The sequence below is a fragment of the Meriones unguiculatus genome, chromosome 21 (genome assembly GCF_030254825.1).
Source record: "Meriones unguiculatus strain TT.TT164.6M chromosome 21, Bangor_MerUng_6.1, whole genome shotgun sequence".
Lineage (NCBI taxonomy): Eukaryota > Metazoa > Chordata > Mammalia > Rodentia > Muridae > Meriones > Meriones unguiculatus.
In genome coordinates this window covers 37,165,414-37,188,978 of record NC_083368.1, presented here as the reverse complement: position 1 = coordinate 37,188,978, position 23,565 = coordinate 37,165,414, and the positions used below count along the sequence as shown (strand labels likewise).

General features: G+C 47.5%; 1 protein-coding gene and 1 long non-coding RNA gene across 3 annotated transcripts in view; one reads left to right on the top strand and one right to left on the bottom strand.

The window, feature by feature from the left end:
• The first annotated feature begins 460 nt into the window (after positions 1-460).
• LOC132649757 (uncharacterized) overlaps positions 461-23,565 on the top strand; it is a 60,758-nt gene continuing 37,653 nt past the window's right edge. The window contains exon 1 of one of the 2 annotated variants that reach the window (XR_009588289.1): positions 461-1,048. This is a non-coding gene — a long non-coding RNA (uncharacterized LOC132649757). Of the gene's footprint in view, positions 1,049-7,344; positions 8,789-23,565 lie in introns of those variants that run through there. The other variant, XR_009588290.1, reaches the window with a different exon arrangement.
• On the bottom strand, positions 1,827-7,040 carry Dlx6 (distal-less homeobox 6). The gene is made up of 3 exons (XM_021638295.2): positions 6,475-7,040; positions 5,048-5,241; positions 1,827-3,210 (listed from the first exon to the last, which is right to left on the bottom strand). The coding sequence occupies exons 1-3, from the start codon at positions 6,938-6,940 to the stop codon at positions 2,959-2,961; spliced, it is 912 nt and encodes a 303-aa protein (XP_021493970.1). The 5' UTR covers positions 6,941-7,040; the 3' UTR covers positions 1,827-2,958.

Here is a 23,565-nt window from a genome sequence, read left to right as displayed (position 1 = left end):
TATGCTCCCCACCCCCACCCCCTTAGTATAGTCAGAACAGAGCTTTGGTACTCTACAGCCTAGTGGGAAGTTTGAACGTGGGGAGGCGCAGTAGACACCTCAAACGGCAACGCCTTTTACCCATGCTCCTCCTACCAATCCCTCCCTCGGGAACCAGTTTCCTAGGGGGTCAATACATTTTTTTAAAAAGAGAGAAAATATTAACCCTTGAAGTTCAGGGGATTCACTGGGAGCCCAGTTCTAAGGGAAGTTCCAGGGGGACATCTGATAGAATCTGTGTAAATAAGCTCACGTTAAATAAGAGATAGGGAGGAATGCAAAAACATCATCACCCCACATCCAACATAGTAACATACATTTTCTGGGTTTCAGAATTCTACATGCTTACAGTGGTTTGGCATATATTTAGTGATTTTTTTTTTAAAGAAAAATTAGTGTTGGTTTCGATATATGGTAGCTTTCTCTCTAACATAATTTGAATAATTCAGCAAAGCCCCACTACCAGCTGTACTGCTGCAGCCTCTTCCATTCTTTTCAGCATTATAATTTTGGTTAATTTTCAATTTTAGGTCCTACGTCTCTGCAATTTGTGTATGAATAACAGAATAATTTCCCTCTTTTGTTTCGCCTTTCCTGTTCCTGAATCTAAATAAAGATGGCTTTTTAGTATTAAAAGTGGAAGAAAATTACAGGTAATTATCTTTGACGGTAAAAACGCTGTAATCAGCGGGCTACATGAAAAATTACTCTAATTATGGCTGCATTTAAGAGAATGGAAAAAAACCTTCTTGTGGATAAAAACCTTAAATTGTCCCCAATGTCTGCTTCAAATTGGATGGCACTGCAGCTGGAGGCTTTGTTCAGAATTGATCCTGGGGAGCTAGGAACCCAAAGTTTCACAGTAGGAAGGGGGAAAAAAGAAAAGAAAACATTTTTCCTAATGTAACAATGCGAATGCTAGAAAATGACAAGACTGATCGGTTTTAAACCATTCTGAAGACTGACTGAGCGTGGAAGTTGCTCAACAAAAAAAGGAACGGGTATATTGGTAAGTAGTCTTTGCTTTGTGTCTAATTATAGTGACTGTCCTTTTGCACGACTGTATGTCGCTGTCATTATATGGAGCACTCTGAGTATCTCTATTGACTTCTGATAAATGGCTCAGTGGTTTCAAGGTTCATAATTTGAAGGATGCCCAGGTCTGTAGCCATTAATTCTCACAGTATGGGGCTTCCTGCTTGTATGACGAAAGGACTTTTCATTTTCATTATTTCTTTGCTTTCCACGAGATCGGAAGGATGTGTTTCTTGCAGGATAGTGCATTTTCCTACCTCGCTAGCTTGCTATAGGTTTTCAACATTAAGTAATCAAAACTGTGCACTTTGCTTTCTTGGTTTGTTATTCTTTCCTCTTTTTACTTAAAAAAAAAAAAAACCCTGCTTCTAAAGGCAAATATAACTGTACTGTTTTAGCTCGGAAAAGGAAAAGGAGAATATTCAGATGCAGTACTGGAAGTGGCTGGATGTCTGGAATTTAACCTGGGAATATGTTATGCTAATGTTTAAAAATACAAAAATGTGTATGAATCACAACAAAATTAAAATGAAAGGCTGAGAAAACATCCAGGGCTCACACAACCATGCTTGTGGGCAAACTAACACCCCTTCAGGTGCTGGATAAGTATGGTACAGCACCCCGTAGTGGAAAACAAAAATCATTTTAGGAGAGGTAAGAATATATATGTAAGAATATATATATATATATATATACAATGGAAGAGGAGGAAGGATGGAAAGATAGAGACACATGGAGAAATAGAGGACGCTCCCAACATTTTTTGGCTTTTACTCCATATATGAAAGAAGACAAAAACATACAAAGTATATATACAACTAAAATTCAACAATATATACAGAAATGTTTCTTGATATAAACGTCCCTATTAGCTTAGTGAATGCCACTATTCACCTAGGAAAGGTGTCAAAGCAATAGAATGGTGATTTTGGTTGTTTCCTTGGTCTTTCTTGGTTCCAGTTCAGAGTTTGGAGGTGGGTTATGCAAAAAGCATTTGTTGCTGTTACTGTTTGTATTTAGTTGAGTCATCATTCCTGGTCATTGCATTTTGATAAGACATGCAGTGTTTCCTTTGTGGCAATGTTTTACTTTTACAGCCAAATTGTCTTCTTTCTTTGGAGAAGGGATATTGAGGAGGTGTTCCTTCTCTCCTCCTCTTCCTCTTCCTCCTCCTCCTCTTCCTTCTACTCCTTCTTTCCGTCATGGATTGGTAAACAAAAATTCCGGAGTCCAAAATCCTTGCCTTTTATCACGTAATGTCTTAAACTCATTAAATAAGCAAAAATGCTGCCATGTTTGCAGATTCTTCTGCCGGTGAAGATTATCTGTTTTAAAAAAGTTATTTGGATGGAGAATCCCAAAGAGGAGGCTCTGGGCCTGGATCCCACGGTGTGAGGGAAAATATCCTTACAGTGATGGGTTGCCAGAACACTGGCATGTAGGCCAACCTCTCTCTCTCTCTCTCTCCCTTTCTCTCTCTCTCTCTCTCTCTCTCTCTCTCTCTCTCTCTCTCTGGTATGTGTGTGTGTGATACAATGTTGCTTATTAAGGTTACTGAAGACAGGAGATTGGAGAAAGGAAGGGAAGAAGAAGAAAAAAGAAAGGTGGGAGGAGAGGGAATAAAGATAAGAAAGAAGCAAGATTAAAAGGGATGTAAAACAAGAAAAGAAGAGGAGGAAGAGAGAAAGGAAATAGAGGAAAAGAGGAGAGAAGAGAGAAATGGGAAAGGAGAGAGAGAGAGACAGAGAGAGAGGGGTAGGAGGGAAGAGGTCCAGATCACAGGGACAGTTCCTCTGAGCTCATTGCTTAGGCCTTTTGGCAGATGCAGTCCTGGATCCTCCTTGCCTCCTTCAGAAGCTCCCCTAGATTGTTTCCTCAGACAAGTCACATCATCTGTGGTCTCTGCATGGTGTCCTGGTGTGGTGAGGAATACCAGTGCGAATAGCCAGGCATGTAGCTGTTGGGGGGCATACTGACGCCCTTGGCAGAGGCAGAAACGTCCCACACTGGAGGCAGGGCTGGTGAGCGCGGTGACAGGGCTGCTGAACCCGGGAGGGGGTCACTTTCATGTGGGTTGCTGCCCTGTTTCAGCAATTTCTTAAACTTAGAGCGCTTATTCTGAAACCATATCTTCACCTGCAAGACATGTAGCAATCATTAAACTAGATAAACATCAAACTGATGCCTTCGATTGTCATCCTAGGCTTAAGAAGTAACATAAAAACAAACAAACAGACGAAAACAACCATCGCAATTCCAAAAGGCCCATTCCCTTCCTCCTCCCTCAACTCTTTCCAGCCATGTCTATCCCTGCACTGTAGGCCTACTAGATCTCCTGTTAGGTTAGCAATGGTTCTTGTGGTTCTTGAGTTCAATCCTAGCAACGGTTTTAAAGCATCAGAAAAAATTTGGAACAAAATCAGTGGACCCAAAATTATATGAAGGACTTTTAAATGGAGTAGATTTTGGCTCACAATTGTACAACTGAATTTACTTCCTCTGGCTTATTCAGTTTTCGCATTTGCCAACCCCTAAGCTCACAGTGCTATATGCATGGCAAAGAGCAAATTACTGAGTCGATTAAAGGCTGCGAGTTCACAACAGAACACCTTGAACATATCTATGCGTACCGTGCAGATACCATGGGATGTGGCTGGGATAGCTTTCTCCAGACGTAAATATTCTCCAGCCCTGCAGGGATTAAGAAATGTACTACCCCCCCACCCCTCGAATTGTATGTTGCTTAAGCAAACAGAGGTCATCAATCATCACATGATTGTTGGGATAGCTACTAAAAGTCAAAAGGCTTCTGAGAAGTACGGAATCAGGAATCTGTGTTGGCAGCTTATTTAGGTCAACAACCCAAATCTTTTGATGAAAGGAAAGCTATGATGTAGCATTACCTTTAAAATTCCCAAATCTGTTATTCCAAGAATAATAAGAGTCGCAGAGCAGCTAGAGCCCTTTCATAGCAAACCTCAAATGTTTTCAGTAGCAACATGGCAATAAAAACCAGGCTGGCTGAAAGGAGCTCAGGGAAATGGCCTGAAGACACTGTTCTGTAAGGTCTTGGCAACTGTCTTATTAGGCCTTGAAGTACCCTGGCCGGATGGAGATGATGTACACCAGAAAAGGCCTGAGCAGCCGTGCAGCTGGCTCAACTGCAAGCTTTAGAGAGCTGCCTGATCTACTCACCTCTAGGCCCCTTTCTTTGAAATCTGAAATGTCCAGTACAGCTTTCAAGTCGGCAGGACTGTTATATCTGTGGTGTCCCAGGCCACGACTTGGGGAATATTCTCTTTGTTTCTCAGTTGTGTCAAGTTCTGTGCTCCAGGGAGGTACCTCAACCTGCACTATTTGGTATCAGGATGATTTAGCCACCAAGCTGAAAGTAATCTTCAGAAAACCCTACCTTACCCATCCTGGAGTGCACCTGGACATCTTTATTAAGCTACTGAAAAATACATCTAGTTGTCTCTTGCTCCTGGTTTCTTCTCCTATGCTTTCTTCCTATGACAATGAGCTGAAATTCTTATTAGTTCCTAGGGGCCACAAAAGGATCCGTAAGAAAGGACCTTATTATGCTTCCAAGCTGGAACCCCACCCCCCAACACACACACACACACACACACACACACACACGCACGCGCGCACACGCGCACACACACCAACAGACATTTTCTACTTCATATTATTCTGCTTTGGAATACGATTTGATTGAATTTGTTCACCAAACGATGCTAGGCTCAGCTGGAGTCGCATAGGGATGGTGTATATGCAAATCCAGTATTCAATACCATGTCATTTGTTCCAAACTGTGATCTCAGGAAAGTGCGCAACTGGAGCCCAGGCATTGTCATTTAGCTCTTTCATTCCTTGGTTGACTAGGCCAAGAATTCCTCCTGGTGTGCTCTCTGCATGGTTTGCAAGCTGGGCCAGCATTTCTGGGGTACTCGGGCTTCTCGGGAATTACCTGTGTTTGTGTCAGTCCTAAGGAAGCAGCCAGTTCGGCTCTCTCGGGAAGGGCCAGGTATTGAGTCTGCTGAAAGCGATGGTTTAAAGCCTGGAGCTGCAGGCTGGAATAAATGGTCCGAGGCTTCCGAATCTTTTTCCCCTTTCCGTTGAACCTGATTTCCCCGTTTTCAATCACTGTAGTTTTTTGTTGATCTGTAAGCAAAGGACAGAGAGTAGCAGTCACCCGTGAGGCCTTCTCCCTTCATGTGACAGGGCCTGCAAGGAGTTTCCCCCAAGTTCAGAAAGGGTTCCTCGTAGTATCCCCACCGTACCCCGAACTCCCTGGGTCCACTGCAGCTGTGTGTCCCCAGGGGCCGTGGAAACTCCTCACTGATCGTATCTCTAGCCCTAACACTGCATGGTGATGGTCCAGGCTAGGAAACCCGCGCGGGCGGGCGTAAAAGCGGCGCTCTGCAGCAGCGGAGACAGCGCAGGCGGCTTCTCCGGAGTCCCGGGCGCTGCGAGGCTTCAGCTCTCCCGGCCGAGAGCGGCTTCTTGGCCTGGTTTATTATTATTATTATTATTATTTTTACAATGCCTGGAGCTGTATCTGAGCCTCCCGGCCGTTTACGTGGCCAGTTGGTTTTGGGTCACCCAGCTGCAAGCTCGGTGCTCTAAGCCCCGTGCCGTATGTTCGAAGCGGTTCTGCCGGAGTGGATCAAAACCCAGACAGAAAACACACCCAGCTCAGGGCAGCCCCAAAGCAGGCTGCGATTCTCTGGACACCCGAGAGCTATCAGCCCCAGGCCCTCTGCTTCGCCTCCAGAACAAAGGAGCGGCCAAAGTACTATGGAAAACCCAGACAGAAGGGGCCGGGTCAGGCTGGGGGTGGGGGGACAGGGACACCTCAAAGCTCACAGGGGAAGAAGAAGAAGAAGAAGAAAAAAAAAACCCATTGTCATTAGTTTAACTGCATCTACCGGCCGCATCAGCTTCATTCCAAGTCACCCAGGCGCACCAGGTGCCCCAGCAAAGTAGGCCACTGCTCGCCCAGCGTGAGGTGGGGGAAAGCCTTAACTAGCCCTTGAGTCCCGGGTCCAGAACCGGTCCCCAGTCCTGACAAACGGAGGCTGCAGCGAGAGGGTAGGGACGAGGCAGAGGGCGCGCAGACCCCGTGGGCTGGAGAGCGCATTGGAGAGCAGAGAGCCCCGGGGGCGCAGCGGGAAGCGCGAGCGGGAGGCGGAGGAGCCAGGCCGGCCGCAGGGCGAGCCAGCCCGGGGGTCCGCGGCGGCGGGAAGGGGCCAGGCTGGGAGAGGCCGGCAGCCAGGCGCCAGGCGACGGGGAGAGCCCGGGGGCCGCCGGCAGGAGGGGGAAGTGAGCGGGGCGGGAGGGGTCGGAGGCGGTGGGGAGGCGGGAGAAGCTAAGCCGGCCCGAGAGGCCTCTCACCTGCGTCGTCCCCGCGCGTCTGGGCGGCCGCGCTGCTGTTGTGGTACGACTGGAGGTAAGGGCTGTGCTGCGAGTGGCTCATGTAGGGGTAGGCGGCGAGCGAGCGGTGGTTGTAGGAGTTGCCTCCGCCCGACGCGTAGGGCGAGCCGTGGTGGTGGTGCTGGTGGTGGTGGTGGTGGGAACCGGCCGCCGCCGCCGCCGCCGCGGCCGAGTGCAGGCAGTGCAGAGGGTAGTGCGCGCCTGCCATGGCCGGGGAGGTCTGCTGAGTGTGCGGCTGCGGCGGCGGCGGCGGCGGCGGCGGCGGCGGCGGCTGCTGCTGCTGCTGCTGCTGCTGTTGCTGCTGCTGTTGTTGCTGCTGCTGCTGCTGCTGCTGTTGCTGCTGTTGCTGCTGCCCGAACTCCATGAAGGCGGATTTGGACGAGTCCTGGCCTTCCAAGCCGTCAGCCATCGTAGTCATGGTCATCATCAAAACTTTGGGGGCTGGAGAAAGCCTTCTCCCGGGTTTCCTTCACCCTCCCCCACTTGGCTCCCGCCGCTCTCCCCTTTGCAGCCACCTTAGCTCTCGGGATCCTTGCAAAAAAAAAAAAAAAATTTTTTTTAAATTTTTAAAGGAGGGGGCGGAGGTGGTTCTCTTCCTCGCTCTTCTCTAATATATATATATTTAATATAAAGAGATATAGTGAGCAGGGGCCTTGTTAACCCAAAGGGAGGAGGAAGGGGGAGGGATGGGAGAGGAGAGGGGGGAGGGGGGAAGCTGCTCTCTTCTCCCCCCTTGCTTTCCCCCCTTGAATTTTTTGGGGGCTGGTGCAGTTTAAGGCAGAGATTTTAAGGTGGATTCTGCGAAAGTTGCGCGTCTGCTTTCAGACTTGATGCAGACGCCACGAGTCGAATGGTTTGTCTCCAAAGGGCAGCGCCTCCCCATTGGTCAGCCGCCCCCTGACGTCACAGGCGCACCGCTTCCAGTGGCGTGTGCGCCGCTGGCGGAGTTCTTCGCCTACCTTAAGCAACTACAATCTAAGCCCGGAGCTGCAACCTGGGGGCCGCCCGGAGCTCAAGGGGAGCAGCGGCGGAGGGAGGCGCCCGCTAGGCTGCCGACGCAGCCCGGCGAAGCTCCAACCCCACGTCCTGCAGCCCTCGGTTCCAGGACTGGAGACTGGGAACGGCTGGCTGGGGGCTGATCTTTTTGTCAGTTCCCTTGCACCCTTTCAGGCTGCCTATGTCCAGAAGCAGTGGCCCTAGCGTTTATAGCCAGACACACACACACACCCCTCCTCGCTTGACCTTTCTCCTCCCTCAGGACCCCAACCTTACTCTAACTCCCGAGGGAGCACCTTGGCTCGGTGGGCTTTCTAGAAGTACTTTGTTGAAACCATAGAGGGAAGAAGAACCCCCCACATCTGGACTCCATCTCATGGCGGGAGAGGGTAGTAAGGAAAAGTCAGACCCTGTTCTGGCTACATTCCTGCTGCTTTAGGCCCTATTCCTATATATTGACTCCCCTAAAAGGAGGGGACACCTCCCACCCCCAGAACGCATCAGACTGCTCTGAAGGAGACTCGTTGGAGGGCTGACAGTAATGCCTTTTTTTTTTTCCTATTGAAAACAGAAGCTACTGTAATGCTTTCAAATATATGCAAATGATACATGCGGTTAGTGGTTTGGCAAATCTTGATTACAATATAAACTACCCAAGTAAAAGTGCCTTCGTCCTAAATTTGTCCCTCGATTACAATTCCAATTGATTTTATTTTATTGTCAACATTGTTAATGATAAAAATAGAGTCGTTTTACAGTTATTTTTACTTTCTGGAAGGAGGCAATTAGAGTTCTAATCAGGAATACACAAAAATCTCCCATGATTAACTGCAGTACTTTGTTCAAATTGCTGCTATAAAATTCAGAACAATTTGCCTGTAATGATTATGGACTGGGTTTATTTTGGGAGGTGGAATAAAAGTGGATATAGCATAAATTATCCTCTAATTATACACCAGTGTCGCCTCAATTATCCTCTTATCAAAATGGTTGTCTAACTGCCGCATTTAGTTTCAATTCTCTCCTTTTTTTCTATAAAAAGAACTTCATACCTTGTTATTATTAATCCATTTATTATTTGCAAGGGGGTTTATATCCGCACATCCAGGTGGTAGAACCACTTCTGTTTCAAAGATGGACTGAGGAAAGACATTAAGTTTGGAGCAGCTCAGGGCTACGGAGCTAGCCTTTCTCCCTCGGGTCTCCAGAACGACTTAGGTCCAAGCTGCGGAGCAGGGACAGCGGAGCCCGGGCGGCCACGTCCAGGCCCAGCCACCAGGTAGGAGAACCGGATCCTTGGGGAAGGGCAAGCCAGGCCGCCTCGGGGTCGGGTCCTGGGGTCTGCTACAGGTAGGCTCCAGGGTCCTGCGTGGCCAGAAGGTGGAGACTGGGTGGGCGAACTCTGAGGACCCCACCCTACCCCCTGGGCTCGGTGCTTGCTTTCGGTGGGCGCAGGGGACTAGCTGCGATCTTTTGGCCACAAGGAGAAACGTGCGGATCGCAGCCCTGTGTGGTGGTGTCTGGGGGTTGCCCGGGCCGGTCTGCTTTTTGGGAAAACTATTGGGACATCTTGGCACCTTCCTTCGCCCGCAGCCCATAAGCTACACGACCCTAGGAACGCTAGGGTAGAGCATTTAGCGGTGCTGCTTGCCGCTGGAACTCCAAGGGAGGGTGATAGCAGACCGAGCCGCTCGGTTTCCAGGTAGCGCCAGAGTCGCCGACGGCAGCTTAGGTTAATTGATTTCCCCCAGCTACCAGCCCGCCCGGGGTCTTCAGGAACCCGCAGGCCAGTTTGCCCCCTCCCCTCTCCTTTTTTTTCCCTTTCTTTCCTTCTTTAATTTCATCAGAAGACCCAAGGCTCGCAGCCCGCCGGTTGTCTTCTCCCAGCTACGTTTGCTCCCTCTTTCTTTACCCAGCCCGCCACGCGTAACTTCTTCAGTCCCCGGGAGCCGGTTCAGTAACTCTGAATTCATCTTTAAGTGGCTCCCTTGTTCCTTCTCTTTTGACAAGAGGTGCAGTTTAAACACGCGAACCTGTAACGCGATCGGTGCGTTTACCTATCGGCCGTGAATTCAAACAACAACATCTTCTAGGAACATGAAAGATGGGCTGGGTGAAGGGACGGACGGGGTGCAGAAGGGCAAGTCAGGGAAAGGGAAGCACCCCCCCCGGCCCCCGGTAGCGCACCCGGGCTGCGCGCCCGGCTCCTGACACCCTCAAAGCCCGCAGGTACACAGGGCAGTTTCGTTACTCTGCACCCTGCAGCTCGCTGTTAACGCGATGAAGGCGTTTCTCCCCTTTGGTTTTCCTGTGTCTCTCCCGTCCTGTTCGCAGGTGCACTGCTTTGCCCGCTGACTGCCCGGAACCCTGGTAGATAGCGTCTGGATGGAGGTGGTGGGCCCGGGAAATGTCCTTTCGCCCCTAAAGCGCCAGATCCCGGGTGCGCAGCGTCTGTTTGCGAAGGGGTTTCCCCCCTCGTTTGTTTAAAAGTGTGAGGAAGGCTGGCAGGCTGGAATTGTCCGTTCAGGTGTCCTGTTTGGGTTTTTATCCCTTGCTCCGTAGGTAGAGGCTAAAATCCCTTCTCTCTGTTCCTGGGGGCAACTGTGCAGCTAGCGGGTAGGGTGAGCGGTGCAGGTTTTGTTGAGATTGGCTGGGTGGGCCAGGTTCTGCTCTGAGACAGTGTAGTGAGTAAAAGGGGTCTCACCGTGCTGGACAGCGGTCTCGGGACAGGATCCCGGGAAGGACCATTCCCACTTTCCCAGCAGTCCAGGGACGAGAGAGCGGAAGACCGCTGTGGCCCAAGAGTGGGCGGTTAGTGCCTGCCACAGTGTGGCCTCTGCAACTTGCAAAAGTGCAGCGGACTTCGCACAGACTTTCTGGAGCCCGAGTCGCTCTGCTCCAACTGAAGCTGGGCCGTTCCTTTCCTAACCCCTCGCTGGAGCAGCTTGCGACACCGGACGGTAGAAATCGCCTCTACTTCGTCCTAGTGCAACCTGCAGCCACCTCTTCGGTTAGAAGCAAAATTTAGGGTTTTTCAGAGCCTTGCAAAAAAAGGCGCACACACACCTCAGGGGCTCCTGGCCCCGGCGCCTCCTGCGCAGTCCAGGCTCCTTCCTCTTTGTTCCGCGCTCTGGGGAGCCTCCGCCAAGTCTTGCCTGTGGGAGGGGAATGAGGGCTGGTGAGGCCACTGAAGCCTTTATCATTCAAAATACAAGTAAACTTAGAAATCTGGAGGCCTAAGCTTGGGTCTTAAGGGCCTGTTACTGCGAGATAAGAGTCATATTCTTTAAAGTTTTAGGAAGCGGGATTGAAAGCTTAAACTGCTTTTTACTTTTTAAGGTGTTGAGATGCTGTGAACTGCTGTCCGCAATAAGTGGGGGGAAAAAAACTAGCTCCCTGGGGCCTGCCCCCCCTTCTGCTTCTATCTTGCAGAAATGGGTATGTAGAAGTGGCCCCCTCGGTCTCAGAATCGCCCCCAGTTTGGTTCTGTGAGACGTTTGCATATATGTGCAGGGCTTGAAGTGCTCGGATCTCACAGGAAGGTTTGCAGTCTTGGAGGGGGGCTGTGACAGCACATTTAAGCCGCTCAGGACTTGGCTGGGTTTCGTTGCTAAGTTGGGCTCAGTTATCACGTTAATTCTAAAGAAATTAGACCTGGATAAATGGCCTTTGAATTCAAAGAAATAACTCGGTGTTGATTTACATGGCCGCATTAAGAAGCCCCTTCTCAATGGGAGACATCGGTGGAAAAAAAAATTCCTGCTGGTTCTTTTCTTGTTTAATGTAAAATTCTCTGTGTGTGTCTCTGTCTCTCTGCCTTTCTGTCTCTGCTTTTCTCTCTCTCTCTCTCTCTCTCTCTCTCTCTCTCTGTGTGTGTGTGTGTGTGTGTGTGTGTGTAAGGAAAGAGTACCTGATATTCCTGATATTTTAGAGACTCAAGAACCTTCCTTCCTCCCCCAACACACACACACACACACACACACACACACACACACACACCTTACTCACTTACTATCCCCTTCCATTTGTTGGCCCAGGCTAATGATGGCACCTTTATGATTAGCCCTAAGAACCAGCCTAGGAAAGAAAATGCTGCAACTTTGGCAGTATTTTCTCTAGCAGCAAAATTGCCTATGTAAATGTCTCCATATTCTAGGTTCCCCCAGATCCAGCTTAAAAGTAGGTTTGTCTATTATATGCCCCAAAGGAAAGTTCACTGGAATTTGGGGATATGACCCTCATCTCTCTAGTCCTAGGTCCCAAGAACAAGCACCTGGGAAATCCCAAGCTGGCACTGACCTCCAGGAGGCTTCATCAGTGTTTTCAAAAATGGTCATTTGAGGAATACCGACTCAGCAAGTCTCAATCTAGATGCTTCCATTGTAGACTTTTTTAAATCTGAAATTTCATGGTGTTAATGAGGGCACGGTGAACTAGGTGATCAAAGTCATCATCATTTGACTCCTCCCTGGATTCACTTCTGAATGTGCTAGCAAGCAAAGCTTTTTTACATGAGGGAACTGACTGACAACAAGGTTGAAGGCAACTCTGCCCCTTACCTCTTGGTTTGAGGGTTGTGCATAAAAACCAGTTTGCCTACTTTTCTTCTCGTTTTCTTCCTCCTTTCCTTCCTTCTCTCTTTCAGTCTTTGGCTTGTCTCCTTCAGCAAAAATTTGACCCTAATCCCTAATACATAAACATTTCTCTCTCTCAGCTCAAGGGAGAAGAGGATGGAAGAACTCTACCATGCTTAAACAGTTAGTTTTAAACAAGATAAATTTAGATGTTTGTCTTTCCAGTATATAGGCTAAACCAAGGCTGACCTCCTTCAGCCCAGTATTTGCCCTGCTGGGAAATGTAGTTAGAGCAAAGGAAGACATGAAAGAATGCTAGAAGTCAGCTTTCATTTACCGGTCTCTGAAAAGCAGGACCCCTGACCATGGACTAGCAAATGCAGCCCTAGAGGAGCAGGGAACCAGCATCAACAGGAAATGGCAGACTATTTTTAGGCTTAATGAGGAGTTAATATAGCTGCCCAGTGTCTTCCTAAATGCCTGGAAGCATCTTCTGTTTAATTCTTTCATCTCTTCATCAGCACTAACAATAATATAGTCATAGCAAATGTCTCTGTTTTAAGAGAGCCAGACTTGGGACAGCTCTTCAGAGAAACCTGGATGAAAAGCATCCTCTTGTTATAATGGAAACAAAAATGTAAGTGAAAACCCTTATCACTAGTGAGAAAACAGGCTTGTTGTGTATGACCAACTTTTGATTTATATATACATATATATGTATGTATATATATATATATATATATATATATAATGATTTTCTTGTTTAAAGATACTTCTTGTTTCTTATTTTTGGAACATCCTAATAAATGGGAAGACATTTTATTAGTTATTCTTTTTTTTTAAATGGAACTTTTTCTAGAGGACCACAGGTTTGCCAGCCCTTGGAAGTTGGGATTAAAAATATATATTTGAACCACTACTGTGCCATTTCTCTTTTCTTTTGTTTAGGAAAAAAAAGCTCTTTATGAAAATCTAGAAGCAAAGAAACTCTTCTTTTTCTATCCTGGGGATAACATTTTTTTCCGTATTGTTTTAAAATAATTTTATGCACAAAAATGTTGCTTGCCATCTTTATGCCATGAAGTGGGACTCCTTCCCTGGGAGACCCAAAACCCTTGGTTCTTTAAACACACTGAGAGGTCATGTCCATTTGGCAAACTAGCATTTGACTTTGTCATCTTTGGAAGGCAGAGAATAAAGAGATTTTTTTTTTTTTTTTAGTTTAGAGTATAGTGGGCAAAAGAGGATGAGTGTGAACCTGCTTTTGTTATTAAGCCTGACTTGTAGGTTTTCTAGTTCGCTGGGCACCACAGCACTTTAATGCCAGTTTCACAACAAAGCAACAAAATTAAAACTAACAAAGGCAGTCCTGCTTGCGGGCCCTGCAGTGGTGTGGATTTGCTCGTGGAGTGAGGGGGTGGGGTGTAGTGGGTGGGCTAGACCTGCCAAACCAGAGCTCCATTTGCTAGTCTTTTTCTCTACCCCCCCACACACACCCTATTCCTCAGCCTGCTTTTCTCCCATCACATTGACCACTTCCGTGAGGCTGTATCCAAAAATTACAAGAGGCCACCCCTCCTGGATAAAACGAGCCATTCTTTAATAGCAAGATTGTGAAGCTCAAAAGTGTTGGGCCCAACAATTAAAAAAAAGCAAGGGTAGCAATTCAGGATGCCAGTCGAGCAGTCCCAAGCAGACAGGCTGGCATCCCAGAGTTATCTGCGGGTCTTGGGTGAAGGCAGGGGCGAGGGGTAGGAGCCGAGGAGGCGGAAAGCCCTCGCCCGCAGCTGGCTCCCACGCGCCGGCGTCTGCGGAAAGCCAGGGGCAGGATAATGGAATTCAGCAGGCAGGGATCCGCGGAGAGCCAGCCACTGTCTTGTACAGATTTGTAGAGAAACCCTCACTGTAATTAAAACCGTACAGTCAGATTAATTCAATGTGTTGCTCGGGAGCATTTTTAATAGTAAAAATCCGCTTTAAAATTGAATTAGGGTCGAATAAATTTTCTGCGAGACTCGCCGGATTTGCCAGCTTTCATTGAAGCCAGCTAGGGTGGATTTAGGCGGTGGCGACCCCCCCCCAAGCCCCCAGTTGGAGGTGGGGTAGGGGTTAGAGGCGGGTGTTGATCAACAAGGGGGCCGGTTTGGTCGCTAGACTGGGAGGCAGGAGCCTGGCCAAGGGGGGCCTCGCTGCCTGGGGCTAACCCTCTGATCTCAGGGGGCAATGCAAAGATTTCTGACACCCAAGGCCTCCCCCATTCTTTACCACCCTTTCTCCGAAGTTCTTGGCTCTTGAGAGGTAAAGGGGGGTGGGGTGGGGAAGAGGAGAGCCCTAACTGTATCTTGAAGCAATTTCTCAACGTGTGTTTCCGCGTGTGCTGGAGGTTGGAGCCCTCTCTGGCCGCCTGAGTGGCAGACAAGAGAAAGTCGTGGCTCGCATCACCCCCCCCCCCCAACCCCTTCTTGAAAATCTTCCAAAAATTAAGGGTAATATTTCAAGCGTGCTGTCAAAATGTCTCCCAGGCTTTGATTTGGCTGGCCGCCCCCTCTCCCTTCCCTCCCAACCCCAATCCTTCGCGTTTCAGCGCTTCACGTGGTTGTGAGATGGATGTTAGCGTTGTGATGTCCCCCCCCTCTAAGGTTAGACACCTCAGACCTGAAGACTTGCTTCAAGTTCTTGCAAGAAGTACCTGAGCGCTAATGGGGAGGCACTCACTGGAAACAGGCTTTGGGTGGGAGAAGACGTGGGGTGCAGATCTGGGTCAGGTCTTTCTTGAAGCTAAGGGGGCTTTTTAGGAGCCCAGAAACAGCCCAATCGCCTCCCCCTCCCGGCTTTCCCCAAAGATCAGGACATTGCACGGGCTTCTTGACACTCACACACACACATACACAGGAGCACGCCCAGTGCAAACCTGGCTCGCAAATTCCCTAACAAGTTAGTCACTTCATCAGGCCTGGGAAAACAAAAACCTCTGTGAGTCCCTGTTCCTCAGGCAACAGCGTGCAGACGCTTTAATTGCTGCAAATTGTCACTCTGTCCCCTTTTCATTTTCTCACTCCTTCGTTTATTTTTAGTACACTTCAAATGCCTACACACTTTCCTAGTAAGGAGAGCGGAGCAATTATTGCCTTTGCCTTTAGGGCCTGCTTTGCCAATCACTGAACGCGGATGGAGTAAACAGGGCGAAGAGCCAGGCACGTTATTGGGCTTGCTTATTTCAGGTGGAGGGCGGTAAAAAACTCTTCCTACCGCGTCACCCCCTTCCCCCCCCTCCGCCTTCGGTTCTTGGGTACCAATTACCTGGAAGAAAGGAGCTGTGCACCCCTCCCTTGTGCTCCTCATCAAATCCACTTCGTGCACACCAAGTTTTACTCTCGAATACAGCGATCCCGTCAGAATTGACTAGTTCCATGGAGAGTTGTTAGGGGAAAAAAGAATTCTGTGGAGACCCCCATCTTAATTCTGTCCCTGAATAGAAGGAGGCATCCTTCCCGCCTCCCCGCTCCCCAACACACACACACTGGGAAGCTGGGCTCCTTTCCTCCTCCCCCTGATGTGTGGGGGCACAGGACAAGTCCCCAAGATATGGAGATAAAAGAGATAATTCACGGGACCTTTCCAAGCCAAGGCAAGCTTTTAGATCGACCTGGAGCCTTTCAGACATCACCAGGTTGACTTTTTTTTTTCCCCCGTCGTATTAGATAAGAGTTCTTTTAAAAGGGACTTTGACTTTCCGACTTGGATTCTGTCCTGTACCAAACCCCGGTTCCTCTAGCAGCATCCTAGGTTGGGGATGGCAAAGGAGGCAGGTGTCTGCAGCCCACAGAAGCCTAGGGGGGTAACCGGCCTCCAGCGGATGGATCCCAAACAAATCAGTGCGGGATTAACTTGTCTGTCTGCTGAATTGTCTCCAACCGCTAACGCTGCGTGGGCCGCACCTGCCAGGGCGGCTTCGGGTTACTAGGTGGTGCTGAGCTAGAGGCCTTGTCCTCACTCCTGACAGTCCAGGCAGGCTACCTGTCAGGGTGCCGAGGTCCGCTGGCTGGACATCTTAAAGAAACCCAGAGCGTATAAACTGCACCATTCTCACACACGCCCTTCCCCTCCTATTTCTTTCTTCCTTTTTGTAAAAACATTTACAAGGAACCTAATTTCAGATCGTGGAAGTAAATTTCATGGTAGGATATATTTTACAAAACATGTAATCTTTCCAGGCCGGAAGACTTTTAATTAGAACCATACTTTGACAAGTTGAGTTTCAAAGCAAAGTCACACCAGCACGGAAGGCTAATTCATATTCAAGATATAGTCTGTAATTCAAGCTGTTTGAAAACGCGGGCCAGCGAACAATGCGCTGCTGGGCTGGTTACCTGCCCAAGGCCTCGTGGACTCCAGAGTCCATAATGGAGAGAAAAGAGCACCTATGTGTCAACTCCAGCTTCAGCTGCTCCCCTGGGGACTAGACAGAATAGCAGGGAGACAGGGGACACACACACACACACACAGAGAGAGAGAGAGAGAGAGAGAGAGAGAGAGAGAGAGAGAGAGAGAGAGAGAGAGAAAGAGAGCGCCTTTGAGCCTTTAAAGTCCTTAGGGAAGAATTCCAGAGGGAAGGTCAGAGGGGACCCTAGGCACACCAGATTCCCAGCGAGTGCAGTTCCCTTCCCGGAGAGGGAAGGCTTCTGAGAGGCTCCCTTTCTTCCTGGTTGTACTGACCAGTACTAGAGAAAAGAAAAGGAATCTCCCAGAGTACTCCATTCCTGATGACCCAAAACCTGAGGTGTGGTGGTTTGTCTAGCTGATTCCTGGGCATAGCCCTAGGAGTCCTCATGGAAGAAGCTCTGAGCCGCACTGCATTTTTAAGTAATTGCCCTTCCTCCACAGTCCTCAGAAATTGATCAAATCAGGGTGGGTTCGCCCCTCATGGGGGAAGGAAAACTCCTTCCCCTCTTCCCATTTCTCCTTCCTCCTCCCCACCTCTCTCCTAGCTCTCTTATAAATCACTATGGGTAGGAAAGAACCTGTAGGTACTTGGGGTCCACAAATAGGACTCAAAGAGACTTTGTAGGCCTCCGTAGATTAGAAGGGGGGGGGGTCCCAGGAAATCGAAGTTTCAGAGAATGAAGCTGTGGTGATGCTGGATTTTCTGGTTCTCATATGGAACCACACATCTCACCAGATGCCTAGCCCACTGAAGTAAAAACCTACCTTAGAAAGGGGCCATGCTGTGGATTTTCGACTTGTGTTGGTTTAATTATCCTTGAAATACCAGGGAAACCTCTTCATTTATCCCAGCCATGCACAGCACTGGGAAAGAAGGGCTGTGCTTCAATTGGTAGCAATAAAATAATTGATTGGATGATAGGCTCTTTTTCTTCCCTCATATTTCATTTCAAACACACCATTATTTTCCTATTTCTTAAAGGACAAATGTAAGTCTTTTAAAAGAAGAACACCCCAAATACAAAGTGTCCAAGGACTATTTTAGGCTAGGGGTATAGTACACACCCCAGGCCTTCAGTTCAGTCCTAACCTTATTTGGTTGAAGTTAGCATTCTGGTTTTATTGTCTGGTTATTTACTAAGAAAGCTTACTATATTGCAAAGGCAACCAGAAAGCACAATTGTGAAAGAAGTGGTTGACAGAAGTTACAAGAAAGCATTTCTGAATATTTAGTGAGGAACAATAACCAGTTCCACAAATAACTTTAAAATTCTGAAGGTATTGGTATATTAATTATAAAAAAAAATGACTTCCTTAACACTTTTTTTAATCCTCTAAAGGAAAGTTTTTATAACATCCTTATTGATCAATCCTAGTATAAAAGGGCAAATAAGAACTTGGTTTTGAAAACTCATCCAAATTCTCAAACCAGAGAGGATGAGGTTGGGGAGTCTTATAATTTTTCTAACAGTATATATTCACATTGGGGTAAGAAAGTCTCCTAGTTGGTGTGCTATGAAATTAATACCCACAATTCAGATTGCTGAGTTCACACTTTGTATGTTGTAAATCAGGTGTGTGCACTGTTTGAGAGCACAGGATGTTTTGAATGATATAGGCTATATGCTGACCTAGTAGTGGCTAGCTACCAAATAATAGTGGTTTTCTATGAACAGGTAAAACCTAGAAGTCACCTTTTTATGCCTCATATTTTGAAGGGTTGTAATCACATTTTCCTTTTCTTTTCTTTTTATAAAAGGATTGGGCTTAAGTGAGGGTGGAAAGACAGAGGCGCTTCTGGTATCATTCTTAAGCATCACGCTGTGTGAGCTGAGCATATGATCCTGTGTGTCTGGCCATGTTCATCTGCAACTTAATCCTATGTTGGAACTTGAGAGTTACACAGGAAGGCGAAGCTGCGTGTAAGAATCGCCACCTGTTTTGTTGCAGCTTAAGAACAAGCAGTTTTTCTGTCGTGGGGTACGAATCCCCTTAAAGAGGCGTTGGAGGCCCAATTTAGGCAGCACATCCTGGAAGGGCAATATGATGGGCAGAGGACGAGGAAGGAGGCTCTCAATGGCCAGCAAGGTCTACAGCCAGGACAGGCAGCGGCTTTGGTGTCCCAAAGGGGTGGGTAGTAATGTTTCACAGCCCCAGGAATAGACCTTCTCATTCCCAGCATGGAAGCAGTCAGGAGAAGCCCAGACAGGGTGGAAATCAGGCCACTTATCCACCTTTCTGCTCCCCTCTGCCTTTCTATAATTATCCCCATTTCACAGATGTGAAAGCTAACATATGGGTCTCAGCCCACAGACCTCTTTGGTGTCTGGGCAAAGGTGAGAAATGGAACACAGGTGTTCCAGCTTCCTATCGCCCTGGTAACCATGTGTGGCTTGGGATAGGGTTGGGGAAAGTGTGGGGTTTGGGACTACTTTTCTAAGACAGGCACGTACAGGTTATGTTTCTGTTTTTGTGGGGCGCATGGGGTCGATTAAGGAGATGTGATTTTTTTCTTCTTCTTCACATCAGCCTCCTAAGCTCCAGAGAAGGAAGACAGAAGCGACCCCAGGCTTTTTGGTCAGGTTCTTAAAAATGCCTCTTCTCTTTTACCTTTAGCTTTTCCTCAGATTCTGAATACGTTAACCCTTGTTTGTGGTAAACGTATTTATAGTTCTAAAATATGTCTCCTACAGACACCTTCACCTATCTAGGTGAGGATCAATACTAAAACACTCTTTTGATTTTTTTAAAGTGGGTTTTAAAGACCTATTGTGGGGAAAATGAGGTGTCAATGTGACCCCAGGCTCGGGAAGAGCGAGATCCTATTGGTGGCAGCGCTGGGGCTGCACGTGAGTTGGGTTACCTTTGCATGCAAATCTAAGGCATGCGCGGTGTAGCCCTCTGGTACCCACTTCCGTCTAGTAGCTGCGACCAAAACTTCCGAACGGGCACTGATTAGGTTTCCTGTTAAACAAAGGCTCCCCAACCATCACCTGCTTCTACAGTTCTTACAGCCTCGAGGGCTACTCACTCACCCCTAGGCCCTACCCCTCCTGCTGCGTCCTCATGGGTCAGTGCGCTAACTTCTTCATAAGCTCCCCAAATTTTAGGGTCCTATGTACACTTTTCCACCACTCCTTTTCCTTTGATAGGATTTAAAGGTTACAAAAACCTAGGTTCCTGTTAGTTGTAGGCCCCTTCTTCATCTCTCTCTCTCTCTCTCTCTCTCTCTCTCTCTCTCTCTCTCTCACACACACACACACACACACACACACACATCACCTCCCTACACCTGTAGGCAAGGGCATGGAGCTGCTGAGAAGCCTTCCTGGAGTCAGCCGTTCCTGTGGGTGCATGGGCGATGCTCTTAGTCCCCACTGTCCCTGGCCCCTTGATACAGGACTTAAGGAATGCCACTCATCAGGGTGGGCACAGAGACTTCGGAGATCCCTCGGCTGGAGTAAGGGAAGGCCTTTCCCCGGATGGTACACCTCTAGGCGAGAAACAGCCACCAGGGCGTGTGAAGTTCCCCCCTGCCCCCGCAGGAACTCTTGGGGCTTTTTACGGAGCTGGCACACGGGCGGGCGTCGGGGCCTGGACGGCCTTTTCAGTTAGCTCTTCCAGGTAGACACAGGTAGCGCTCCCCCGGCGGTCAATGACTCTGGCTTTACCTGCAGAGCCAACGGGTTTGTGTTTTTCTACCAGAAACCTTCTGCCCCCTGGATCCCTCCCCACCCCCGCCCCACCCCCACCCCCCACCCCCGACTCAACCTTCACCAGAAGGGCGAGATAGGGATTTGATTCTCTGATATGACACGAATAATTGTTGCATCATGTAACTTCCTACATCTTGGTTTTAATTTTCACCGAAGCAAACAAAGATATTTGCAATTTTAAAATAAGCACTCGATTTAATAAATGGGAACTTTGTACAGGGAAGACTGTGCGCCCCCTCCACCCCCGTCAGCAGACGCTATTAGCTCTGACAGCATGCCGCTCAGGTTTGCGAGAGGATTTTGTAAAGGGATGACAGACAGGAAGGCCAGCAATCATGGACTCCTTGGCTGAAGCTTCTTTTCTTTCTTTCTTTCTTTTTTTTTTCTTCCTTTTTTTTTTTATCAGAATGTTCTGTTCGATGCCATTTATCCTTGATGATAGAAAATTGCGCTGTTGCCAGGACGCTGCCGCGCCGCTGAAATAGAGGGCAGGAGCCGCGTTTCCATTTTCCGGCTTGAAAGCTATTCAAATGAATTTGCAGAGTGGGGGGAAAGTCTAGCGATAAACAAATGAGAATAAATCGAGTTCCCCTTTCCATTCTCTCCTTTAAATGGGAGGTTCTTCATTTCCCATAAAAAGAGTTTTGTTCATCAGTGTTTAGGAGGAGATCATGAAAGCCAAAGCAAGATTTATTTTGATACTCTTTAAGTGACTAACTCCATAAACATTTAAAAAGAAGGGTGTCTAAATCTATACGAAGTATAAGAAGTTTATATATATACATACCTATCTTTACACAACTTCAAGTACAATGCCAGGTAAACCCAGTAGTATTTCAGTGGAATATAATTTGCAAGCAACATTCCTTGTTATGCACGTGGACCTTTCTCTAGTTACACATCTATGAATGGTGTTAGATGAGAAAAAAAAAATTAGAGCCCTCTCTGCCATATTATGTATTTCAGAATGCTGTGTGTGATTTTCTTTTTTTTGGGGGGAGGGGTCTTGGTCTTATCTATTTTTAGGGTTTTCCTACCTAAACAAAGTTAAACAAATAAAAGTCACCCTGTTGTGTGTTTTTTAGGTAAATTTTGAGATACCTCTTTCTTCAGTCTTTTTCTAAATTGGAAACTACAAGTTGAAAGAATTGCTTTTTTTTTTTTAAAAAAAAATCGTTCTACTGTGCCTGTAAAAGATGTGACAAAGAGGCTGAAGCCTGCACTTCCCTACTTTAACATTTGGATACTTCGCTAGTTTCAAAAGATCACATACTGACACTCAAGGAATCACCATCAAAAAGTGACATTTAAAAAAGTGAAAATGTAAGAAACACAACCCTCAGCTTCTCTTTCCCTCCCTTCCACACTGTCTTCTCTGTCTCCTCCCACTCCCCCAGGAGGAAGCCTCAACGTGTTTCAGTGATTAGATAGCTTCCATTGAATTTTAACTGGTGTAATATATAGGAGGTTAAAAAAAAAATCCCAGCAATATAAAGGCCTTTAAAATGCAACAACTAATCACATTTGAGAGCCAGCTGATATTAAGAAACAACCCCCCCCCCCACATTTCAGATCTTCTCATAAAAAAAAATACGGGCAGGTTCTGTTTCTTGGACTACTGTGTTTTGGGGCACACAGCTGTTTCAGTGACAGGGCAAAGTTGGGCAAACCAGGGCTGCACAAAGGGGAAGAAAGGTGATAATGACGTTTTGAGCTTTTCCAGTAGGGCGTTCCAGGCAGCTGTGATGTCTAGTTACAGACCTCGGAACAATTCAAGTTCAGCTAAAAGAAATTCCCTTTTAAAAATATTAGCATAATAATGAGAACGCTGTCAAGTAAAGCCAAATAAAACTAGGAACTCGAATGTGCTTGCTTTTTATTGTAGGGGAAATCGACTGGAGGTGAGCAGAGAGTGTTTAGGTTTGGGTAGTGCCTCTACCAAATTCAGGGCCTGAGGATTGTATTCAGAATGAAGAACCCCACTTGGGAGGAGTTTTCCCACCTGAGAGAATGCAAAAGGTTTTTCGAAAGGGAATTTCTCCTCTAGAGACTAACTTGGGGCTTGCAGAGGGAATCTGGGTCCTTCGAACTCAAGGCATTGGCAAGGATGCTTCAAAACTTGGGGCCCCTTTCCCTACCCCTGCATCTGTTACACTGAAAAGACACTGACTCAGTTTTGGAGCCCCTGCGGAATCCTCAGGAAGGTTCATTCAATTGGAGCTGAAACTTCTTTCTAGAGTACCCAGGCCTTACCTGTCCTTTAGGGCTTATCCCCTTGTAGGGCTGCCCCAAGACCTCATTTCCAGTCAATTCTGGGGTATCTTCCTTTCAAGATACTTTCTAGGCTATGGCTAGGGAGCCAGCTGATATTAAGAAACAATATCAATATGTTTTTGGTGTGCAGTCTCCATCTGGACGGAGGTAGAAAGTTGTTGAAGGGAAGGTCAGATCCTGGATGGCTAAGGTAGGGGAGCCTGGAGGAGGCAGGGTTCCACAGGTGGGGTGGACTATAGGCTTTGGCACCTCTTGTTATGTGAGTGTCTTGGTGCAGCTAGGCCAGCAGAGCTGCGGAGAAGTTGAGCACTGGAACTCTGTAGCAGAGACCTTGGGATCACTGCCTAGGTTTAAAGACACCCCCCAAACCCCCACCCCACCCCTCACACGCCATTCCTGAGATCCTTTTCTGCAGGGAGTTATGGAGTCCACTTATAACCGCTTGTTTGAGCTACACTGTGGAGCTCTTTTCCAGGTAATGCAACTAAAATCAGCCAAGTTTGGAGGAGGGAAGCGCTCCCCTCCCCCACCCCTAAGGGGTTCCTAAGCTAAGCATTACAAATGAAAATTTTTCTTCACCTTCTGAGATCCCAGGAATATGGACTTGCCTTTTTTTTCTTCAACAAAAGAACAAGCAATTCTGAAAGGCTGCAGAACCACTCACCCTTTAGGGGTTCCAGTATCCAGGAATGTCCCATGGGGCGGGAACACAAAAGCTCAACATTTTGATATTTTAAGAGATTTTCTCCCCTTTTAAATTCTTCTTGTAAATGCCTGGTTGTAGCAACGTGAAAGTGCTTCCCTGTGAAAACATGCAGCAGGGTTCTCTTTCCTTTTCATGTGTCCTAGCAGTGGCAAAAACATTCCAAATGACCTACAAGGTCATTACGGAGACTATGAGGATGATGACATTCAGGGCCAGCTTCTTCCACTAGCCAAAAGAATTGCCCCACCCCCCCCTCCAAAAAAAAAAAGGAAAAGAAAAAACCAACTGTATTGAAAAGGTACTTTAGATTCCGCATTTTCCTCCCAAATTCCAAAAATCTTTT

Excerpts from the sequence above, each read along its gene's own strand:
- Dlx6 (XM_021638295.2), bottom strand. The coding sequence starts at position 6,940 with ATGATGACCATGACTACGATGGCTGACGGCTTGGAAGGCCAGGACTCG. Across the intron at positions 5,242-6,474 it reads GACGCGCGGGGACGACGCAG|ATCAACAAAAAACTACAGTG; the intron begins GTGAGAGGCCTC and ends CTTTGCTTACAG. Across the intron at positions 3,211-5,047 it reads TAGGACTGACACAAACACAG|GTGAAGATATGGTTTCAGAA; the intron begins GTAATTCCCGAG and ends CATGTCTTGCAG.